The sequence below is a fragment of the Gossypium hirsutum genome, chromosome D13, assembly GCF_007990345.1.
Source record: "Gossypium hirsutum isolate 1008001.06 chromosome D13, Gossypium_hirsutum_v2.1, whole genome shotgun sequence".
NCBI classification, from domain to species: domain Eukaryota; kingdom Viridiplantae; phylum Streptophyta; class Magnoliopsida; order Malvales; family Malvaceae; genus Gossypium; species Gossypium hirsutum.
The window spans coordinates 4,603,981-4,623,907 of NC_053449.1; the positions used below are offsets into that span (position 1 = coordinate 4,603,981).

General features: G+C 34.5%; 1 protein-coding gene across 1 annotated transcript; it reads left to right on the plus strand.

Annotated features, from left to right (window-relative positions):
* The first annotated feature begins 18,150 nt into the window (after positions 1–18,150).
* LOC107894278 (U-box domain-containing protein 26) lies at positions 18,151–19,927 on the plus strand. The gene has a single exon (XM_016819545.2). The coding sequence runs from the start codon at positions 18,515–18,517 to the stop codon at positions 19,763–19,765; it is 1,251 nt and encodes a 416-aa protein (XP_016675034.2). The 5' UTR covers positions 18,151–18,514; the 3' UTR covers positions 19,766–19,927.

The following is a 19,927-nucleotide window of genomic DNA, read 5'->3' on the forward strand; positions in this document are numbered from 1 at the left end:
TCCCATGGGGTAACCTATTCTTTTTCCTCCATACTTAATCTTATTTTTTTTATTTCTTTTGGTAGTAGTGTGTAAAGGTACATAACAATTTCATCTGAGACTATTGAAAAACCTATAAAGTTGTGATTTGATATGGCATACTACACCACATTAAAAACAAGTATGTTTTTGAAATTTCTTTTCCATGTATTAAAGTTGGTACAATTTTTGTTAACTTTAACAAAAAAAAACAATAAGGGTAAAAGTTTCCTAACCATTATCAATATAACCTAGGCCTCTATGTCCAGTTCCCATTCTTCCAACAAGTAAACTTTTATCAAGTTTTTCACTTCGAGAGCCCATTTTCTTTAAGATGGATTGCGTATCATCTATCTTTTTTTGAATAACACTAATTTCTTTCTCTTTACCTTTCAATTTGGCCTAGGATTAATAATTATGGCATCCTGCTCTTTGGCATCCTCGTTAAGCTTTACATTAGTCTTCTTAAGATCAACATGATGGAAAAATATATTTAAGAATCGATTTTTTTGTACAGCGAAATTTTTTTTTCAAAAACAAAGCGGTTGTAATATTTATAAACAACCCCAACCAAATTAGTACATGTGCTTTAAGTTAGGTGGTTTAAAATTTTCCTAGCTTCTGACCGAAACGATCTTCTATGCTAATCTCAAACTCTGATCTACTTAAAGTATGGGATCTGATTTCACAGACCAATCACATAGAATGAAAAGTTTATTAATATTCAGTAAAATATTAATTTATCTCAATGGCTAGAAGTCGAAAAGACGAACTCTCTCAAAATATAGATTTTATTTGAGAAATAAATTACACTAGATTATGACGAAGTACTGATGCTTAAAAATGGTGTCTTTGACCTAGCCAATGGTCTTTATATATTGAGAAAAATACAAGAGTCTTAATTGAACGATTAGTAAGTAAATAATATCATTTTAATAGAAAAACACATGTATTCCCATTCAGGGATACATAGGGGTTGTGGCAACCCCTTATGAGGATTAGGGTTGTCGCCGCTTAATACTCAAATGGGCCTCTAGGCTTTCTTCCATATTGGGTATTAATTATATATGTTATCTGGTATTTAAACCAACTCATATGATTTTACCAACCCAATAACTATTTTTCTTGTAATAGCTCGATTTTTCAGTGGTGTCGAAAATAGTGATTCAAGGCCACCAAATTCAGCGAATAAGTTTATAAATATTATTATTTAATATTTACAAGTCAAATATGATTTTAAAAAGGTTTTTGAATTGGTAATTTATGTTTTATAATGATTTATTAGGTTAGAGTAGTAAGACCTTAGGTCAAGTGGTTTCATTGAAAAATGTTTCGATAGTTAATTAATTAAAAAGGACTAAATTGAAAAGGAGAAAAACTTGTTAATTATAATAATTAAGTGATTAAATGACTTGATTAATAAATAAGGAAGGACTTAAGTAATAAATATACCTAAACTAATATGGTGGGCCGGCATGTTAAGGAAAATAATAAAATAAAATGATGGAATGGCAAAATGGTAAATTTAAGGAAATTAAAATAAAACAAATTATGCATTCTTCTTCAATTTTAAGCCTAAACCGACATAGGAGAAAGCTCTTTAAGTTGGTTCCTCGGTTTTTGCTGCATGTGAGTTCAATTCTTACCCGTTTCTTGTAATTTTTATGTTTTTGAGACTGTTGCAATTAGGTCCAACTAAACCATACCTTCGTTTTTAATTTTATTAAAAATTTTAGAAGTTTCCATTGACAAATATTAGATTTTTTTGATGAATAACATGGATTTAGAGCTTTGATTGTGTTGTGTGATGATTTTATAAGGCGATTTTGTTAAATATTGATTTTAGGGTTAAATTGTGAATATGTTAAAATATTAGGGTTTGATAGTGAATTTTGGATTTATTAGGGGCTGTAAAAGGGCCTGGAATATTTAGATAGATTATTTATTGAGAAAAATAAGTTAATTTGATAGATTAATAAATTAAGGGATTAAATGGCAAAAATTGTAAAAGTTTAGGGTAATTGCATAAATTCAAAAAATGAAAGGGTATTAATTGTAAAATAAATTGGAAATGAAATATATGCTAATGAATAAGTAATTTTATATTCTAGATCAAGATCTCATAGATACTCGTGAAAAAGGAAAAATAGCATAATAGTCTTTAAACTTCTACAATTACTACAATTCAGTCCAGGTAAGTTCGTATGGTTAAAATTTAACATTTGTATAAATTGATGAATAATATTATGCATTTATTCTATTGTTGGAAATGAAGTATTTTTGAAATTATAATATTGGATTGGATATTCAATTTGAATTGATCGCGGGATTTGAGTACATTTGTAATTTGGTGTATGATGGTATTGGAGGGAGATATCAACATTTTACCCAAGTAAACCGGGGTTCAACATTTGTTGCGAACTCTCGTGTTTTACCTTCTGTTTGGCGTAATTGGGTGGATTAGCTCTTACGAGTTTCTGTTAAGCTTTCGAGCTTCTGTTGGCATATTCGGGAGGATCAGCTCTTATGAGCTTCTGTTGACGATGTACTCTTATCTGTAAGTCATTATTCAAATAGAAAGATTTCGATAAAATGATTTATTTAATGAATTTGAAAGACATATTATTTATTTTGTATTGATTTGAATATGAATGTATTTATCAATTGAAGTTGTGAATGATAGGGAGTTGACATAAATGATTTTATTTATTTGACTTGTTATAGTAGGTTCGGTAAGATTTTTGTTTAACCCGTTCAACTTACTAAGCTTCATTAAGCTTATTTCTCTTGTTAATGTCTTTGTATATTTTCAAAGGTTAGACGATCGGATCGGCACTCAAGTCACACTATCCAGCTTATCTCGGTAGTTTTTGAAACGTTAAATACGATTTATATGGCATGGATAGGCTTTTGCACGGTATCGGTCAAAGTTTAGCTTATGTAAATATTATGAATAATATTTTGTTTATATAACCAACTTACATATTGGTATGAGAATAAGGTATAATTGTGGTGTTAGTATGAGTGATATGTGTATGTATGTATTTGAATTGTAGTGAACTTTGGTAACTTTGTCAGGTATACTAATTAAGTAAGTTTGGATACTTGGTTGATATGTTATTAAGTTGTCATTTGTGGTGCCTATGGGCATATTGGTTGTATGTGGTGATAATACATGTTTAAGACTTGATTTTAGCTTGTTTTGAATGCCTTGTTATGGCTTGTTAATATGCAATATGTTGAGTCTAGGTTGGTGTCAATTTGGGTGAGAAATGTGGCTTAGAAAATGACCTATTTCCGTCTACACGGGTAGAGACACAGGTGTGTGTCTCAGCCGTGTGTGACACACAATCAAGTGACACGACTGTGTGTCCCCTGTATCTTCTCAAAAATGCAAATCAATATGCTCATACAGCCTAGCACACGGGCGTGTGGCTTGGCCGTGTGACCCAAGTCAGAGAGTTACACGAGTATGGACACGGGCTGAGACACGGTCATGTGTCCCTATTTTGAAAGCCCACACAGCCTGAAACATGGGCGTGTCTCTTGACCATGTGAGTCACACGACTTGGCCACACGATCGTTTAACCTCTGCAGCTCGTTTCTAACGCATATTTTGGGCCCCGGGAGCTCATATAAGGGATAATATGTTTGATTTCAATTGGTTTGTGACATGAAAGTTATATTATATGAAATGTCCCTATTCCGGCGATGAATACAAGTTAGGGGTGTTACATTTTTATTCCCAAAAATATATTTATTTATTTATTTAAAAAAAACTTAATTAATTTTCTAATTAAATTATTTTCTCAACGCAATTCTAAATCTGTTAAAATTATGACGACGTTACTATACTAGAATTTATGAGTAAATAAATTTAATTAGTTTGTTCACTAAAACTGTGATGACTAATTAGTTTAATTTCCACTTCGAAAGTCAATTATTTAATTACAAACAATTACATAATAATTCGATAAGAATAATTCTGTGAGAAAACACATTCACTACAGATAGTGATATATGTGATCTCTCTAATTCGTCGTTTCCATTCATTCATATCTATTCAATTGCAAGCCATTCGAAGTTGTGTCAAGCTAGCAAAAGAATTGATTAGACATATATAGTTAGGGTTTAAATAATTTGTAATTAAGTTCTAACTCTTCATCTATTAATTACAAAATTATTTAGTCATGGAGTCATTCCACCAAAGTATCATGACTGAGCGTTCCCGGTGATATACAATTACAAAAGATACTTATCAAGTGCTCGCTCAATAACCTTGTTAATTGTGTTACCCCCATAGGATATCCTTTATCTCTTTAGGTTAAATACGTTTACCCAATATGATCTTATTTTATCTCATGGTAAGTATTATATCTTCATGAAAAGGTCAATATTAAAAAATAGCAATTAAATCATCCATCTTGGACAAATTACCCAGGGCCATGTTACTTTTCCATCTATAATGTAATGTTGATAAGAGGTTATCATTTACCCTTTATTGGGCTATGATTCCACTGTTTTTTGTTGGATCTGGTGCCTTGAATGTAGTATATTTGTTTTTAAATTTGTAATTTTTTCAAACAAATTGATTAATAAAAAAATTTTATGGATTACATTAATATACTTTGTATAATGTCCTAATGTGGTTTTTGCATGCAAAGAAAAATAGAAGCAAATATTAGCTAACTGGTTGTTTATTGTTTAAACTAATACTAAGCAGTATTACGTGATCGAATCGTAATACAAAAAGACAACTTATATTAGTAGATGAACCTAAACATGTTCTTAGTCTAATTGGAAATGAGCAAACTGATTGAAAGACTAATATGTCATCTATCAAGTCCAATTGGGGAAATGTTTTGTCTTGGACATCGAAGCGGATGACTCCCAAAAGATAGAGATATAGATGTGACTGACTGGACTAACAGTATGTCGGATTGGACCCAAAAAGACTAGATATTTAATTCATTTATGGATTTATTCACTTGTGACGTTCAAAGTGTAACATACCTTAATCTTGAGTGGATAACGAACTATGTATATGTGACCTGTATACTTTGATGTAAATAAAAGCTTGAGTTCAAATAGATAAAGAATCAAAAGTTGATGCGTTGGGTATACGACTTCTGCAATATGTAGCGTTATTCACAACAGTGGAATTCATAGCCCAAGACATGGGTAAATGATATCCTCTTATTGACATTACATGGTTGATGAAAAGTAAACGTGGCCAAAAGTCATTCGTCTTTGTGATGAATAACTTGATTACTATTTGATAGTAATTGACTTTTCATGAAGGAAGATGTAATGGTTACCATGAGATAAAATAAGATCATATTAGGAGAACAAATTTATCCCAAAAGGATTAAGGATATCCTATGAGGGCAAAGCATTTATAACAAGGTCATTGGACGAGTACTAACCAAGTTGCTTCCATAATGGTATACCGTTGGGGAGAGCTCAGTTACGATACTATAGTGGAATGATTTGTGACTAAATGAGTTTAGAAATAATAGGCAAAAAATTAGAACTTAATTATAAATCATTTGAGCCCTTATTACATATGTTCAATTGTTCCATCCGCTAGCTCGTTTAAACTAGAAATAAATTGCATGTTAAACCAAATGAACAAAATTTGATAAAAATGGTAAAAAATGAGGAAATGAGAAACATTTAGAAATGAATGTGGTTTTCTCCAAATTAAAAATAAATATGGAAATGAAAAAAGACCTAGAAATGAATTTATGATTTTCAAATTAAATAAAGATCGAAAATGAAAATAAATCATTTTGTCATAGTGAATTCATTGAATGTAGAAATATTATGTAACACCCCTAACCTGAATCCATCGCCGAAACAGGATTATGGAGTATTACCGGAATAAACAGATTAAATACAGACATTTGATATTATTATTTAACATTCATGTCGGATATTATTCATAAAGCCCCTTATGAGAGCCCTCTAGGCTCAAATTTCACTTTAGAATCAAATCGGGACTAAATCAGAAATACAAAGAATTTTTCGTGAAATTTCAAAAATTTTCAATGTGCAGGGACACACGCTCGTGCGGTCAGGTCGTGTGGCTCACATGACCAAGTGACACACCCGTGTCTTAGGCCATGTGGTATTTGAAGTAGGGCACTCGACCGTGTCCCCAGCCCGTGTAACCCATTAACTTGCAACACATTTAAGTGTAGGGGTCACACGGCCAAGCCACATGCTCGTGTGTCAGGCCGTCTGATCAACTCAGAGCATTTTGTTTTAAAATTTTAAGATGCAGGGGACACACGGCCATGTGCTAGGCCGTGTGTCACACAGGCTGAGACACACGCCCGTGTGGACAAAATAAGGCCATTTCCAAGCCTTATTCTTCACCCAATTTCACCTTCCACCTATATGAACATTTAAACACATTCAAGAGCCAATTCAAAACATTGTAACCTATCCAAATTCAAGTATTATGCATGACATATTAATACCTATGATCAAATGTCCAACTTGCCAAGATAGCCTAATACTTTTAAACATGTTTTAACAAATACACTATTAGAAACTAATATCCAATATACTTATATGATTTTTCCTCATTCACCCCTTTAAACATACTCATCAAGCATATTAAGACTATTTACATATCAAAACATATCATTTAATAGCCATTCCAATGGTTAATTTCAACCAACATTAAATTGCCATCAATGGTAACATTTAACCAATACATGTCATTATTACCAAAATTAGTTTGCTATTTATATATATATCGAAAAGTTTGAGGGATAGCGTGATGTAGTTCCGACCAGCTTCCAACCTTTACGAGCCTCCGAGTACTATAAAATAGAGGAAATAAGACAGAGTAAGCACTTAATGCTTAGTAAGTTCGTATAACTGGAAATTAACTTACCATTCATTTACTTATATAATAAACATGTATAATACATCCAAAGCAATTTGACAATTAGCCTAACACATATAACCTCAACAAACATATTAGTCATGTATTTCATGTGAATAACAAGAACAAGGATGAGCTCATCAGGTATCGAGTTTCCAAGTATTTCATGCATATACGGATAATAGTTTCATTTTGATTTCACCTATTCTCATGTCAGAATTTCACCCGTTGAATCATTTGAAATCTCGATGGATACTTGGGTAGTACACCTGAAGTGTACAATACTATAAATCCGTCAATTCTTATCCGGGAGTGCTTTTATGAGCACTTCAATAGAGAGCTCTCTCACAAGCACTATAACGGGAAGCTCATTGAGCCTTGTAACGGGAAGTTTATTCGGGAAATATAACAAGAAGCTCACAAAGAGCCTATAATCGATAGCTCTAAACAGCAATTAACAGGTAGCACCGAAGAGCAATTAACGAGAAGCACCGGATAGCCATATAATGGGAAGTTCATGCGAGCACTAACGGGAAGCTGACAAAGAGCCTTTAATCGGGAAGCTCATGAAGAGTCATATAACGGGACACTCATAAGAGCTACAGTGTTCCCACAACATATGTAGGGTCACAACCGATCGGGATGCTCTGAAGAGCATTTAACGGGAACCTCACAAGAACACTATAACGGGAAACTTGAGAGGGCTTGTAACGGGACGCTCTTTCAAGCTACGATACGTCTGTAACATATGCAGGAACACTACCGTTTCGAGAAACAGAACCTTGTATCCATCGAATCTAATTATCTAAACGAGACTTATTTATTTATCAATGATTTTCAGTTATGAGATCAATTACATACACATGTATGACATTTACACAATTTACATATTCAACACTAAATATAAGCATATAAATATACACAATTAACTTACACAAACTTACCTCGACAATTGTTCGTAACTTGTAAACTAACTAATTCGATACTTTTTCTTTTCCACAATCTAACTCTGTTTTTTATCTATCTGGATCTATACGAGTAAAATTTAACATCAATTTAATACAATTTACATTCAATTCAATCCAAGTCACGTCTTAGGCAAAATTACTGTTTTTCCCCTATACTTTTAATTAATAACGATTTCATCCCTAGACTCGAAAAATGAAATTCATGCTAATCCTTATCCCAAGCCTAGATATTTTCATATATATCAATAGCAGTCCATGAATTCCATGAAATTTTATAATTTTCCATGAATTCAACAACTTTTCAATTTAATCCCTAAATCATGATTTCATCCAAAATCCTTTAATAAAATACCTTTAAGTATCCATCAACATCTTAATTTCATCATCTAATAACTAAAATCATATAAAATTATCAATAGTGTCTTCCAAAACTTTCAATAAAATCAAAAACTAATGAAATGGTTAGTTGGACCTAATTGTAAAAGTCCCAAAACATAAAAATTTCAAGGAAAGAGCAATAATTAAACTTACATGAAGCAAATATTGAAAAATCAGCTTAAACCCTCTTCAATGGGTGTTTTAGAATTGAAAAATGATGATGAAAATGTCTAGAATTTCAATTTCTCATTTATTTCACTTAAATTTGGTAAAATTTACAATTTTACCCTTATTTCACATCAATTGCTTGATTTTTCTATGCTTATGCGGCCTCAACCATCCCATGTGAGTCTAATTACCCTTTTAGTCCCCCTTTATTTACTATTTAGGCTATTTAATCACTATTTCTTTAATTAGAAAGTTTTACACCTTTTTCAATTTAGTCCTTTTTAATTAATTAACTACCAAAACGTTAAAATTTTCTAATAAAACTTTAATACTACCTTAATGACACCCCGTAAATAATTATAAAAATATTTACAGCTCAATTTAAAGGACCAAGATCTTGATACCTCTTTTTCTAAATCACTTAACCTAATAAAGCCTTATAAAACACAAATTACTAATTCAAAAATATTTTAAAAACCACATATGGCTCATAAATATTAAATAATAAAAATTTACGAGCTTTTTTTCCAGATTTGGTGGTCTCGGACCACTATTTTTGACATCACTAAAAATTGGGCTGTTACATATTAAATATATTTTCTCATATATTCTTTTACGGTAAAGTCGTCATGATTTTAATGAAATTAGAATTGGGTTGAGAAAATTATTTTATTGGGAAATTAATTTAAGGTGTTGATCTTGGGTAATAGAAAAACAAAATCGAGTTGAATGGAATTATAGAGTACTGGGTTAAAAGTCTAAGAAGTTCTTGTAATTGAACTCGATATGTGAGAGGCCCAAAAGCCCTGCATGTTTAAATAGAGGGATGGCAAACTCCACCTCATAGTTAGACTAGGAGTTCAATTTTCTATTGAAATAGACTTCTACAATTCAATAAGGATTTTACCTCATCTCCTTATAAATAGATGACATTGATAGGGCTAAATATACAATTTTAAGATATTGTTATTCTGCTCGAAAATAGTGTGAGTTTATTTTTTAAGTATTAATTCTATTTTCTGAAATAACAATTTTGTCAGTTTCTATTAAGAGAGATTTTGCTTTTACACTAAAAGTAAATAACACTATTTTTTGTTTTGTATCTGATTTGTATCATTCGAGCCCACACTCGAAGCAGTTCGTGGTATGAGAATAGAAGAGAAGGTCATTCAGTTGAAAGTCGGGAACGATAAGGATTCATCTAGCTAAAAACATAAGTGAAATTTCGGCAAAGAGTTTATTGATATAAATATCACAAATCAACTCGATTTTCAAAATTTTTATTTTTCACTATGCAAGAAAACCATTTTCGAACAGGAATTTTTCCAACATTTGTAAGTGAAATCATATCATGCAGAAGTCATATCCCAACGTACCAGCTTTCAACTCTATCACCAATTGTACTCAGGCTTTTAATACATTAAAGTATACAAGTTACGCACATATAGTCTGTCGGTTACTCAAGATTAAGGTAAGTCATACTATGAATGTCATAAGCAAATAAATCCATAAACTGATCTAATATTTATTCTACTAGTGTCACGGGGCTAGACCTTTCGTTTCGCAATCCGTGCGGCCTTAAGCGATTTGTTCATCTAAACTCGTCTAAGTCAGCCTTAACTCAAGTGAAGATTCTTTTAGAACTCCTCCAAGGCACCAAATTGAAGAGCGGAAGTGATTTATGCTAAAAGAAGCTAACTAAAGAACAACAGAAAGAGCGCTTACAAAGTGTTTGAGTAAATGCTCTCAGAATTCTATTACTCTTAAGAATTCAGAATACAATGAAATGGAATGAGTACAACTGAGGGGGAGGCTCTCTATTTATAGTTGAGCTCCCCAAAAACTGACGGTCAAGATACATTTACATCGACGGACAAGAACAAGATATGCCATATCAAATCAAACCTAATCTTTACAATATATGATTCCCTCTATCTTCTAAGATTAGTTACCATATTAGCCTAAGTCGCCATGTCTTCATTATCGGGCCAACCAAGCTTCAATCTGACAGGCTTGTCTAATAACTCTTTTAATCGAGCCAGTTCTCGTGGGCCAAATGATCCCTATCTGAGCAATAGAACTCCATTGGATGCATTTGGTGCGATGGTCACGGGCTTGGAACTGCAGCCTATGACATTCTCCCCCACCCATTCTCGTAAATGTCCTCGTTGTGACTTTCAAATGGTACTGACTTGATTCGCCTCTGTCTCGTCTCGACGCCTTAGCCTTTCCCTTCTTTCGGGACTTCTACCTCGACTTATGTCGCTTCTTAACTCGAACTGTCCTACTCGTTTGTACATCTCGATGACAAGAAGTTACATCACTCTCTTGTCCACATTCTAGCTTTGCGAGAATAGAATCCTCGTGATTTACCACCCTTGGCTTCGCTTTGCCTATAGTCTCTCGGCCTCTTTGCTCAAGAACTTCGAAAGGGCCCCTACGTTCTTGCCAAGTCAAATAGTTAGAATGCAAAACACTATCACAGTGTTCGGAATGTACCTTTGCATTTACTCTGGTCAACTGTCCCACATGCATCACTTCTTTTTCCTTGAAGTCTGATACACCGCGCACCTCTCCTATAGGTGGAAGCTTTGTCGATGACTCGGCCAACTCTAACACTTCACTCAGCTTGAGCCTCATTGGTCCTAGCTTCACTGTTTTTATCGCAACTCTTTCCTCTATGTTCGATGACAAACTCACCTCTTCCTTGGGTGGAAGCACCTCCGATGACTCACCAAGTTCAGACGTTGCCTTTCTTTTGACTCCGGCTTGCTTTGGACAGTTTCACAACTCATGCGGACCACGGCACAAGAAGTACTTTACTCGCTTCTTTTCACTCTTCTTTGTCCTCTTGGCTTTGGCTTTTCCCTTACTCGAACCAAGCTTCTTGGGCTCCTTGCCTGCTCCATCGTTCCCCTTGATGACAGACTTTTTCGGACACTTCCGCAACCTATACGGACCATGACACAAGAAGCACTCCACTGGCTTCTTTTCACTTTCGGCCTCCTTGGCTTCGACACCCCTTGCGCTCAAACCAAGTACCAAGGCCTTACCCACCGCTTCTCCTTAAGCGCAGATTTCTTCGGACATTTCCTCAACATGTGTGGACCGTCGCAAAGAAAGCATTTCAGCTTGTCTCTTTTCCTCTTGGGCTTCTTCTTCCCAACTCGTGGTTTCCCATTACCACCATTGTCGCTGTTGTCATTGCCATCAACAATATCTTCTTTTTGATCCATTTCACATACGCCCCTTTCCTCGGACTTGGAAAACCCAAGCTTGTCTTTCCCTAGACCAAGCTTGACCACGGACTCAACTACCGTCATGGCTTCCGATAGCTTTTGGACACATCTTTGTTCCACATCCTGTCTGACCCATGGCTTCAATCCATTCTGAAAAGAAAGCAATGCTTCTCTTTCGGTCACCTTTGAAACTTGGAGCATGAGTTCCTTGAACTCTCGAACATACTCCCCCACTGTGCCCCGTTGCGTTATCCTTTACAACTTTGCCTGAGCTTCTTCCTTAGTAAATTATGGGTAAAATTGTCCCTTCAATTCGCATTGGAACTCTTACCACGTCCCAATCTCACCTTGCCTTTTATCTGTGGTCCTGCCTCGCCACCATAAAAGCGCAATGTCAGTAAGAAACATTGAAGTAATGTTTACCTTAACCGCATCGTCCACGATGCCTTTGGCACAGAAGTAGTTTTCCATCCTCCACAAGAAATTGTCCACATCGTATGCAGACCTTGTCCCCACAAACTCTTTCGGCTTCAAGACATCCTCGTTATTGAGTGCTACATTTGCCACTCCTTTCCCCGCGGCTGCTCGACACAAGGCCAGCTCTCCCAATAGCTCTTCTATTCTTGTGTTCAAAGCCCTCGTCGTGGCCATTGTTTCCTCCTTCAAAGCCATCATCATGGCTTCGAGAGCATCATTCCTTTCCAACAGCTTATCCCTGTGTGAATTAAACAACTCGTTTACCTTATCCATGGTGGAATCAAGAGACATCTTTACATAGTCTCTGGACTGTTCCTTCCAGTTTGCTATGCGATCCTCGACCCCATCGAGTGCCTCCTTTACATCCTCCATGGATCCTTCGAGTTTACCCACACGTTCCTCTACTGTCGATGATGTCTTCCTCAAAGACTTCCTCGCCCACCTTTGTTCGAACTCTTCTTTTGACATCCCAACGCTGCATTCGAACCAATAACTCAGATATCACTTGGTTTGAACCAACAGCTCTGATACCACTTGTCATGGGGTTAGACCTTTCGTCTCGCAATCCGTGCGGCCTTAGGCGATCCGTTCGTCTAAACTCGCCTAAGTCAGCCTTAACTCAAGTGAGGATTCTTTTAGAACTCCTCCAAGGCACCAAATTGAAGAGCGGAAGCGATTTATGCCAAAAGAAGCGAACCAAAGAACAACAGAAAGAGCGCTCGCAAAGTGTTTGAGTAAATGCTCTCAGAATTCTATTACTCTTAAGAATTCAGAATACAATGGAATGAAGTGAGTACAACTGAGGGGGAGGCTCTCTATTTATAATTGAGCTCCCCCAAAACCGACGGTCAAGATACATTTACATCGACGGACGAGATTAGTCATATCCCTTTATTTTAGGGATATACAAGATATGCCATATCAAATCTAATCTAATCTTTACAATATATGATTCCCTCTATCTTCTAAGATTAGTTACCATATTAGCCTAAGTTGTCATGTCTTCATTATCGGGCCAACCAGGCTTTAATCTGACAGGCTTCTCTAATAGCTCTTTGAATCGGGCCAGTTCTCGTGGGCCAAATGATCCCCATCTGAGCAATAGACCTCCATTGGATGCATCTGGTGCGATGGTCACGGGCTTTGAACTGCGGCCCGTGACACTAGGGTCCTGCCCAATGTACTGCTAGTCTAGACAATCACATCTGTATCTCTATCTTCTAGACAATCACATCTATTTTACAAGGTATCTTCCTAATTGAGCTTAATAGACAACATAACATTCTTTTAATCAACTTGATCAATTTTGATTAGACTACAAACCATTTAGATTGCCTATTAATATAAGTTGTCTTCTGGCATTATAATCCAATTACATAATACAACTTAATATTAGTTAAACGTTAGATAAGTAGTGAGCTAATATTTGCATGTAAACGATGAAATTTTATTAAACTAATATGTTTGAAAAAGTACAAGTACATTTAATGATATTACTACACTAGGACACTAAATCCCAACACGAGAATCACATAATCTCTTTATTTGACAACCTCCACAAACTTTAAATCGACCTTTTTTAGATTAACGATTCGCTCATTGAAGGATTTTTTTCACATTAAAAACCATATTCCATTTCTCTTCAATGATCAAATATTGAAAAATCAGCTGAAACCCTCTTCAATGGTTGTTTTAGAATTGAAAAATGATGATGAAAATGTCTAGAATTTCAATTTCCCATTTATTTCACTTAAATTTGGTAAATTTACAATTTTGCCCTTATTTCACATCAATTCCTTGATTTTTCTATGCTTATGCGGCCTTAGTCATCCCATGTGATTCTAATTGCCCTTTTAGTCCTCCTTTATTTACTATTTAGGCTATTTAATCACTATTTCTTTAATTAGCAAGTTTTATACCTTTTTCAATTTAGTCTTTTTTAATTAATTAACTGCCAAAACGTTAAAATTTTCTAACGAAACATTAATACTACCTTAATGACACCCTGTAAATATTTATAAAAATATTTACGGCTCGGTTTATAGGACCAAGATCTTGATACCTCTTTTCTAAATCACTTAACCTAATAAAGCCTTATAAAACACAAATTACTAATTTAAAAATCTTTTAAAAACCACATTTGGCTCATAAATATTAAATAATAAAAATTTACGAGCTTATTTTCCAGATTTGGTGGTCTCGGACCACTATTTCTGACACCACTAAAAATCGGGCTGTTACATATTAAATATATTTTCTCATACATTCTTTTACAGTAAAGTCGTCATGATTTTAATGAAATTAGAATTGGGTTGAGAAAATCATTTTATTGGGAAATTAATTTAAGGTGTTGATCTTGGGTAATAGAAAAACAAAATCGAGTTGAATGGAATTATAGAGTACTGGGTTAAAAGTCTAGGAAGTTCTTGTAATTGAACTCGATATGTGAGAGGCCCAAAAGCCCTTCATGTTTAAAGAGAGGGATGGCAAACTCCACCTCCTAGTTAGACTACGAGATCGATTTTCTATTGAAATAGACTTCTACAATTCAATAAGGATTTTACCTCATCTCCCTATAAATAGATGACATCGATAAGGCTAAATATACAATTTTAAGATATTGTTATTCTGCCCGAAAATAGTGTGAGTCTATTCTTTAAGTATTAATTCTATTTTCTGAAATAACAATTTTGTCAGTTTCTATTAAGAGAGATTTTGCTTTTACACTAAAAGTAAATAACACTATTTTTGGTTTTGTATCTGATTTGTATCATTCGGTCCCACACTCGAAGCAGTTCGTGGTATGAGAATAGAAGAGAAGGTCATTCAGTTGAAAGTCGGGAACGATAAGGATCCATCTAGCTAAAAATATAAGTGAAATTTCGGCAAAGAGTTTATTGATATAAATATCACAAATCAACTCTGTTTTCAAAGTTTTTGTTTTCCGTTATGCAAGAAAACCATTTTCGAACAGGAATTTTTCCAACATTTGTAAGCGAAATCATATCATGCAGAAGTCATAGCTCAACGTACCAGCTTTCAACTCTATCACCAATTGTACTCAGGCTTTTAATACATCAAAGTATACAAGTTGCGCACATATATTCTGTCGGTTACTCAAGATTAAGGTAAGCCATACTATGAACGTCATAAGCAAATAAATCCATAAACTGATCTAATATTTATTCTATTGGGGTCCTGCCCAATGTACTGCTAGTCTAGACAATCACATCTATATCTCTATCTTCTAGACAATCACATCTATTTTACAAGGTATCTTCCTAATTGAACTTAATAAACAACATAATATTCTTTTAATCAACTTGATCAATTTTGATTAGACTACAAACCATTTAGATTGCCTATTAATATAAGTTGTCTTCTAGCATTATAATCCAACTACATAATACAACTTAATATTAGTTAAACGTTAGATAAGTAGTGAGCTAATATTTGCATGTAAACGATGAAATTTTATTAAACTAATATGTTTGAAAAAGTACAAGTACATTTAATGATATTACTATACTAGGACACTAAATCCCAACACAAGAATCACATAATCTCTTTATTTGACAACCTCCACAAACTGTAAATCGACCTTTTTTAGATTAATGATTCGCTCATTGAAGGATTTTTTTCACATCAAAAACCATATTCCATTTCTCTAACAAAACTTGGTAAGTCTCATGTAAACTGGGAGCATCACCATCATCCCCATCAATGGCTGCAACTGAAGTTGCGGATGTGGTTGTGGTCACACTAAAAAGCATATATTACAATCTAACAGTAAAAGCAATGTAGCTACTTGTTTCTTCTGCATCAACTCTTCAACCTCTGAACCATTACTTTATGTGAAATTAAAAGACTTCTTATTTTTATAAGTGTCAACACACTCAAACTTGCCAATGCTCGTAACCTATATATTTATGGTAACTTTATTAAAGCCCATTGTAAGGGAAGACAATTGTTCTTGTAACTCTACGATAGAGTCATTTCTGCCATCAGATGTACCGACACCGATGTTCACAATAAAATTCAAAGAAAGTTTCTCCAAACATAACAATGGGAAGAAATGAAAAGAAATTGTTACTTCTTTTGCTCTAATCTTCTAAAAGCAACCCTAAAAATGTTATTATCAAAAGGGTAATAATTATAGCTAAAACTGTCAACAAAATATTTGGTTTAGTTCAAGTGTCTTAATCTAACCAAATAAAAGTAATCTTCTTTTTCCCTTTTTATTTTACTTCAAATCAAAGGTTTCACTTCCATTGGTGCTCTTCAAAAACTTTTCTTTAGTCACCTTTTTTAAGGCGTCAAAGCTTTGAAAGTGAAACACTTCAACTTATAACCATGAAAAATCCCACATTGAATAGATTCTATCTATAAAAATACATTTAATTTTGAGAATTTAATATGTATATATATATTTTTAGAATTTTGATTTAATCGAGAGTAATTTAATTCATTAATTCAAATTATGTAATTAATTTGTATTATACGTGGATTTAATTTTTATTTTCTAATTTAATTATTTTTAGTCTATATATTTTTTTGAAATTTAATTCAATCATGACTTAAATGGCGGCCATTAAACCTACTAACAAGAATAATGCGGATTTTTTTTTTAATATTATGCGAGAATAGCAAATTGACATTATATCACATATGTGATAATATATTTGTCACATAATATTTTAAAAACGATAAAATCTAATAATTATTGTTTGGGTTAAAATTAAAATTTAAAATTTTAAAATTTTAAAAAAATATTAACTAAAAATGATCGAATTAGAATATAAACACTAAATCCGTAGATTATACCTAATATAGAAACTAATAGAATCATTTGAACTTTAATTTTATTTTAGTTTTTTCGAATATTTAATATGATATCCAAAATTATAAAAGTGAGATTAATCATTTAAAGATAAAAAATTAATTTAATAAACATTGGATAATTATTTGTTATTATATATGAAAAAATTGATTCACAAGATTTTGACAACCAGCCAAGCTGTAAAGGTAGCCCTAACATAATTTAGTCTTCAAAGCATGTACATAAAAGCAAGCACAGCACCTAGAAATCTATAAGTTCAAAATATCTAATCATTTAATCATATACATGGGCTAACCAAAACTTGATATAACTTGAATTAGTAAAAAAATTACGATTTTTGAATTTATTTCTCTATTTACTTTAATTTAATTTGATATAACTTGATTAGTTGAAATAATCAAACACCATTAAAAGATTTCAGTTAATCAATTGATGTAGATTTTAAAAAAAATCGAAACTGTCGATTAAATCTTAACTCGATTGCCATCAATCGAATTGATTATAGAAATATGTTTAAATAAGATTCACGTATGTATGGTAGCACTTAACCGAAATAAAATTTGGATAAAGAATTCCCATTTAATTTATATAAGATAAAACTTGAACATGAAAACTTGAAGTTCACATAACCTCAAATCTATAGAACTAACCTAAATTAAATATCTCGTATTCTTCTGGTAAACATTATTATCAAGTTTTAGACCCACTTGTATCTAGTAATTATACTAAACCTCTAATAATTTCAAAATTAAGTTGAATCAAACTACTAAATGAGAGTTAAATCACGATAGTCGGTACCATATTGATACCAATCGATATGTACTGTTTCAGTCCTTAATCCACACCAAGTGCTTTAGATTTCATTTTGGTTAAAACTTCGATGCATCTAGATTATATCAATGTGTTTCGACCCGTTTCAAACAATATCAACTTGTATTAATACGTACAGCTCATATTAATTAGTAGGATTTGATAGTTTAGATCTAACTTTTAACTTTTTTTTATCTTAAACATTTTTAATTTTTTATAATAACATTTAAAATTAAAAATATATGTATTAAATTAAGTTATTTAAATTAATTAATAATATTAAGTTTTATATTTATTATATAGATGTAATTAAAATATATAATTTATTAAAAACTAAAAACGTAAAAATAGATCAGAATAATTAATAATGCAGTATTTGGTGATGTAAAAAGGTGGGACCCAAGAGAAAACAAGTCGTACATAAATTGGTTTGACCAAAACCCTTTGGAACTACTCCTATAGAGTCCACACTTATAAATGGCCACACGTGTGGCCCATAGTCAGATAAGATAAGATAAGGGGCGAAAGGACCCGACCCCTCTCACAAGTCCCCACCATTCCCTTCCCTTAGCTGTTATTGCCTTCTTGTCTCTCCCCTGCTTCCCCAATTTTTATTTTTACGTTTTTTCCTCATATCAAACCAAAACCAGCAGCCACCGCTCAGAGAATCTTCAGACACCCCCTCCCCCCAAAATCTGGAACAGCCAAGAAGACGAAAATGCCTGGCACCACTATTGTTGAGCCTTTAGATTTGGTTGGTCTCCAAATTCCTTATCATTTCAGGTGCCCCATCTCCCTCGAGCTCATGCGTGACCCTGTCACCGTCTGCACCGGCCAAACCTACGACCGTTCCAGCATTGAGTCCTGGGTCGCCACCGGCAACACCACTTGTCCCGTCACTCGTGCTGCCCTCTCTGATTTCACTTTTATTCCTAACCATACCCTTCGCCGTCTTATTCAAGATTGGTGTGTAGAGAACCAGGCTTTTGGTATACAGAGGATTCCCACGCCTAAGCAACCTGCCGACCCGGTTATGGTTCGGGCTTTGTTGACTCAAGCTTCGGCGGTTTCCAGTCCGTTTCAGCCTCGTCTTTCGGCTCTGCGTCGACTTAAGGGACTGGCAAGAGACTCGGATAAGAACCGGTCTGTTATTTCTTCACATGACGCACGTGAGGTACTGATAGATATCGTGTTTTCGGATACGGGCTCGTCGGAGTTGAGCGTGGAGGCGCTTGCGGTTTTAGTGATGTTTCAACTCAATGAATCCGAGTGCGAGTCGATCGGTTCGGATCCCAACAGAGTGGTCTACCTGTCGCGTATGTTGTTCCATTCCTCGATCGAAGTACGAATTAACTCGGCTTCACTCATCGAAAACGTTCTCTCCGGCACGAGATCGCCGGATCTTCGAGCTCAGATAAGCAATGCGGATGATATATTCGAAGGCGTCGTGGACATATTAAGGAACCTCAACTCTTATCCTCGTGCGCTGAGAATCGGCGTTCGGGCTCTCTTCGCCTTGTGCTTAGTGAAGCAAACGAGGCACAAAGCCGTCCAAGCCGGAGCTCCGGCGACGTTGATCGACCGGTTGGCCGATTTGGACAAGTGCGATGCCGAACGAGCTCTGGCGACGATAGAGTTGTTGTGCCGGATCCCCTCGGGGTGTTCGGCGTTCGCGGCGCACGCGCTGACGGTCCCGTTGCTGGTAAAAACGATACTGAAGATCTCGGACAGGGCTACGGAGTACGCGGCGGGTGCACTGATGGCGCTGTGCTCGGAGTCGGAAGGGAGCCAGAGGGAGGCGGTGAGCGCGGGGGTTCTGACACAGCTGCTATTGCTGGTTCAAAGTGATTGTACGGAGAGGGCGAAGAGGAAGGCCCAAATGCTTCTTAAGTTGCTTCGGGATTCGTGGCCCGAAGATTCCATCGGCAATTCGGATGATTTTGCTTGCAGTGAAATCGTACCCTTTTGACCATCCCTCTCGCCTCACACCGAAAAGTTTGTAACAGAAAAATATAAGCCTTTTAAATTTCGATAATACCTACAACATTTTTTAAGAGATGGGTGTATATAAACAAGGATTGTAATTTTTGTTAAGCAAAGCAAATGAATCATACATCTGTTTTCCTGGAAA

What these genes read in the sequence shown, in the direction of transcription:
- LOC107894278 (XM_016819545.2), top strand. Translation starts at nt 18,515, where the DNA reads ATGCCTGGCACCACTATTGTTGAGCCTTTAGATTTGGTTGGTCTCCAA.